At 40.8% G+C, this 5485-nt stretch overlaps 1 protein-coding gene across 1 annotated transcript; it reads left to right on the top strand.

Moving 5' to 3' along the window:
• The first annotated feature begins 207 nt into the window (after positions 1–207).
• On the top strand, positions 208–2185 carry LOC104722336 (1-aminocyclopropane-1-carboxylate synthase 7-like). The gene is made up of 3 exons (XM_010440487.2): positions 208–473; positions 577–872; positions 1057–2185. The coding sequence occupies exons 1-3, from the start codon at positions 276–278 to the stop codon at positions 1913–1915; spliced, it is 1353 nt and encodes a 450-aa protein (XP_010438789.1). The 5' UTR covers positions 208–275; the 3' UTR covers positions 1916–2185.
• The last annotated feature ends 3300 nt before the right edge of the window (positions 2186–5485 follow it).

Genomic DNA, 5485 nt, shown 5'->3' with positions numbered 1-5485 from the left:
CATTTGCAGGTCAATGACAACTTATTTTTCCACAATCGAATCTTCCTTATTCTTTACACAAACCTCTTCTCTATATGTGAGTAAACTAATATTAAATCGAAATATTGTCAAAGACTTCCATCTCCGTCACGTTTGCTATATATACCTCTCCCTCATTAACTCAAATGTTTAACTCCAACACACTTATCTTCTTATCTCTCTCTCTCTCCCTCCGGTTGTGTTTCAGAGCTGTCACGTGTCACGTGTCAAGTTCGAAACTAGCTCTAACAAGAAAAATGGGTCTTCCTCTAATGATGGAGAGATCATCAAACAACAACAACAACAACGTCGTCGAGCTTTCTCGAGTTGCGGTTTCAGACACACACGGCGAAGACTCACCTTACTTCGCCGGTTGGAAAGCTTACGACGAGAATCCTTACGACGAAACTCATAACCCTTCCGGTGTTATTCAAATGGGTCTCGCTGAGAATCAGGTAATTAATATTATTTCATTTAAATATTTTAATCAACTTTTCTTATTAAATATGGCGATAATGTATTAATTATCTCTCTCCAACATATATTTTCTACACACAGGTCTCGTTTGATCTTCTAGAAACATACTTAGAGAAGAAGAACCCAGAAGGTTCGATGTGGGGATCAAAAGGAGCTCCTGGTTTCCGTGAAAACGCACTGTTTCAAGACTACCATGGTCTCAAAACTTTCAGACAAGCCATGGCTAGCTTCATGGAGCAGATTCGAGGAGGTAAATCTAGATTCGATCCTGACCGAATCGTCCTCACCGCCGGAGCCACCGCAGCTAACGAGCTCTTAACTTTCATCCTTGCCGATCCTAACGACGCTCTTCTAGTCCCCACACCGTATTATCCAGGGTACGTCACACTTTATAATATATATACCGATAACGAATTAAAATTAAAAAAACATGGTCATTCTTATATATAAAGATATAGCTGCAACAAACTAACACCATTCATAAGAAGATTATAATCTTTTATATATTTTCAATATTTTAATGCACTGTATTTACCGAACAATTTCTTTATTTCATTACAGATTCGATAGAGATTTGAGATGGAGAACCGGTGTGAAAATAGTACCGATCCATTGCGACAGCTCGAACAATTTCCAGATAACACCGGAGGCGCTCGAGTCAGCTTACCAAACGGCTCGTGACGCAAACATTAGAGTCCGAGGAGTGCTCATAACCAACCCATCGAACCCATTAGGTGCGACGGTCCAAAAGAAGGTTCTTGAAGATCTCCTTGACTTCTGCGTACGCAAGAACATTCACTTGGTCTCAGATGAGATTTACTCCGGCTCGGTCTTCCATGCTTCTGAGTTCACCAGCGTTGCCGAGATCGTAGAGAACATTGATGACGTGTCAGTAAAGGAACGAGTCCACATCGTCTACAGCCTCTCCAAGGATCTTGGTCTTCCCGGTTTCCGCGTCGGGACTATATACTCGTACAGTGATAATGTTGTGAAGACAGCGAGAAGGATGTCGAGCTTTACGCTTGTCTCGTCGCAGACACAACACATGTTGGCTTCTATGTTGTCGGATGTGGAGTTTACGGAAAATTACATAAGGATAAACCGGGAAAGACTTAGGAGACGGTACGAGACGATTGTGGAGGGGCTTAAGAAGGCAGGGATTGAGTGTTTGAAGGGGAGCGCAGGACTGTTTTGCTGGATGAATTTGGGTTTCTTGCTCGAAAAGAAAACTAAGGACGGCGAGCTCCAGCTTTGGGATGTGATCTTGAAGGAGCTTAAGCTGAACATATCTCCGGGAACTTCGTGTCACTGCTCGGAGTTTGGTTGGTTTAGGGTTTGTTTTGCTAACATGAGCGAGAACACTTTGGAGATTGCGTTGAAGAGAATACATGAGTTCATGGACCGAAGAAGGAAGTTTTGAAATGTAAAGTAAAAAAACGAAAGTAAATTAAATCCGTTTTTTTGGTGGTTAATATATATGGGGGAGGGTAAATTAATTTTTCAGGAAAGAGGAGATGATTAATCGAAATTCATTGATGTGAATATGGGTTTTCATTTGTTTCTGTTTTCTAGATATTATTGTTTGTTTTCTTGCTTTAGACAAAGCAAGTTAATTTGTATGTTCATCAAGGTTGACCTGTAATACTTGATGTTATAAACGACTTTTTTATATATAAAATATTACACCATATATTTCTTATGTATATCTCTATAACTTAAGTAAGCATGGTTTGTTCAACCGATCAAAACAATATTGTTTACGGCAAAAGAAAAATCTGCATATATATGATAAGATATATACCTCGAAAAATATATTCTAGACAGTAGCTACTTGGCTAGCCACAAATTTGTTTTTTCCTTTTTTTAAGGTCACTGATCTGTATGTAATATTTGTTGACTTTTTTCTTGTCGAATTGAAGTGAAAAATTGTTGATGTATACTTGTATTCAGCAAATGGGTTTAGATAAGATTATTTCAATATGTTCATGTCATAGTTGATGTAATTTCTACAGAAGTTAGTGTTTTTATATGGTCGGATCTTTTTGACTTGGTCACTGTACAACTCTAACAAGAAATGTGTTCCTTTTATTCTCTTAAGTTAATATTATTTCTCCGCATACACACGGTTTTTGGTGAGATCGAACTAATTTTTTACGTAACTACCAAGTAAAGTATCTTACATATATATGAAGATTTATAACAACAAAAAAATAGTACTTGTAAGGTAACATCATAACATGTATAGTTTTGTCTTTTGATAACGAAAGATTTTTTTTATGTCAGCGTAACTCTGACTAATTTTCGACTCTTGTGACTAGATGAAGCTAATTAATAGTATAGATTATAGACTCACAATGTTTTTTTAAATTGAATATAAAATTGTCTTCAACCAAAAACGTTTATACAAATCAAAAGAGAGAGTTCTAAGAAACACAAAATTAATCTTGGTTACAAGGATGAGCGAGTAGAGTGTAGAAAGGTAAACTCCGTAGAGATTATTGTATACATGACTAAGGTATATATAGTACAATGGTTGGAACTATCTAAACATAAGAGATATACATTCTAGAGATACAAGATTTATGTGTATCCGTATCTAACAATCCCCCTCAGACTAAGCGGGAGGTTTGCAAACGCTAAAGCTGTGTCTGAAATCAAGAAACAGAGGCGACGCAAGCACCTTAGTAAAGACATCGGCAAACTGTCTAGCTGACGGGACATGTAACACACGCACTTGGCCGAAAGCAACCTTCTCCCGAACAAAATGAATATCAATCTCCACATGTTTAGTGCGTTGATGTTGGACCGGGTTGGACGACAAATAAATAGCGGAGACGTTGTCACAGTAGACGATTGTGGCTTGATGCAAAGGAATATGCATTTCCAACAAAAGGGTGCGTAACCAAGTGGCCTCAGAAACTGCATTTGCTACACCACGATACTCTGCTTCAGCACTAGAACGAGAGACCATTTGTTGGCGTTTAGAAGACCAGGTGATCAGGTTGTCACCGAGAAAGACACAATAACCAGAGGTTGAATGGTGGTTGGACGGACAGCCAGTCCAATCAGCGTCAGAATAGGCAATCATACCAGTGACGGAAGAATGATAAACATGAATGCCGAGCCGAATGGTGCCTTTGATGTAGCGGAGAATAGGTTTAAGCGCCTTGAGATGAGACTCACGTGGATCATGCATAAACAAACAAACATGTTGAACCGCAAACGCAATGTCTGCTCGTGTGAAGGTCAGATATTGAAGAGCACCCGCCAAACTACGATACAATGTCGGATCCGAGATTGGTGGTCCATCAACGACATCTATTTTCATCTTCGAGTCAGCTGGCGTGAGACAAAGATTACAGCATGTCATACCGGCCTGATGGAGGATATCAGCTGCATAATTTTTTTGGTTGAGGAACAAGCCCGTGGAGTCGTGATGAACGGAGATGCCGAGGAAATGATGAAGGTGACTAAGATCAGACATATCGAATTCAGAGCTCAGCTTCGTGATGATCCATTGTAGGAGACGAGATGTTGAAGCCGTCAGAACAATATCATCAACATAAAGCAGGAGGTAAGCATAGTCAGAGCCATGTTGAAGGATAAACAACGAAGCATCTGATTTGCTTTGAGTGAAACCGATGGTCTGAGCGAAGGTGTATAATCTATTGTACCAGGCGAGGAGCTTGTTTAAGACCGTAGAGGAACCGCTGGAGAAGACACACGTGATCAGGTTTAGAAGGATCAACAAAGCCAGGTGGTTGATGCATGTACACGGTTTCTTCAAGATCACTGTGTAAAAAAATGTTCTTGACGTCAAGTTGATGAAGTGGCCAATCCCGAGAGGTAGCAACACTAAGAACTGTGCGGATGGTTGCCGACTTAACCACAGGACTAAACGTCTTGTCACACTCAATGCCAGGTAATTGAGACTTGCTGTTCGCCACCAGACGAGCTTTGTATCGAGCAAGAGTGTCGTCCACCTTAAATTTGTGCCTGAATAACCACATACAACGAATGATGTTAGTAGCTTTGGGCCGTGGAACAAGTCTCCACGTCCGACATTTAACAAGAGCATCATATTCCTCATTAACTGTCGGGTTCCAATTAGGATCTTTAAGAGCTTGCACATGGGAAAAAGGTAATGGAGAAATGGTGACGTCAGAGTGAAGACACAACGGAGTTCGTGGTTTAAAGATACCACTTTGGCTTCGAGTAACCATATGATGGGTAGGTTGAGACAGAAGCGAATGAGGGAGCACAACAGGTTCTTGTGGTGGAGGTGTAATATGTGTTTGTGGAGGTGGAGGAGGAATAGGAGGAATAGATGGTAATAACCGTGGAAGAGGAGGACTTACGTCAGCAGAAGGAACAGAGGAGAATGGGAACAAAGACTCATGAAATGTGACATGGCGGGAGAGTATGATCTTTTGAGTCTTCATGTTGAGGCACCGGTATCCGCGATGGTCTGTGGGATACCCAAGAAAGCACACAGAGTAGAGCGTGGTGAAAGCTTGTGAGATGTGGTGGTCAGTAAAAGGATGAGGAAGCATAAACAGCCAAATGTCTTGAGGTCATTGTAGCGGGGAGCCGTGTTGAACAATTTGGTGTGAGGAACCTCATTAGCAATGGCGGATGATGGTAGCAAGTTGAGAAGATGAGTTGCAGCATTAAGAGATTCAACCCAAAACGTAAGAGGCATAGAAGCTTCAAGAAGTAGCGTCCGGACCATGTTGTTGATGGTGCGAAGCATGCGTTCGGCGCGGCGATTTTGTTGTGACGTATATGGGCAAGAGAACCTGAAGGTGGTGCCGGTAGATGCCAAATAAGCTCGCATGGAGCGATTGTCATACTCTCCACCATTGTCACATTGGAGAGCTTTGATAGAACATTGAAATTGTGTCTGCACATAATTAGAAAATTGAACAAATTTGGAAAATGTATCACTTTTGCGATGAAGAGGATAAACCCAAACATAGTGAGAAAAGTG

Source organism: Camelina sativa, chromosome 11 (genome assembly GCF_030686135.1).
Source record: "Camelina sativa cultivar CO46 ecotype springtype chromosome 11, ASM3068613v1".
In the NCBI taxonomy this organism is placed as follows: domain Eukaryota; kingdom Viridiplantae; phylum Streptophyta; class Magnoliopsida; order Brassicales; family Brassicaceae; genus Camelina; species Camelina sativa.
The sequence above is the reverse complement of the archived record's forward strand: the minus strand, read 5'-3'. Positions and strand labels throughout refer to the sequence as shown.

Coding starts and splice junctions, on each gene's coding strand:
- LOC104722336 (XM_010440487.2), top strand. CDS start 276: ATGGGTCTTCCTCTAATGATGGAGAGATCATCAAACAACAACAACAAC. Junction 474..576: donor TGGGTCTCGCTGAGAATCAG/GTAATTAATATT, acceptor TTCTACACACAG/GTCTCGTTTGATCTTCTAGA. Junction 873..1,056: donor CCCACACCGTATTATCCAGG/GTACGTCACACT, acceptor ATTTCATTACAG/ATTCGATAGAGATTTGAGAT.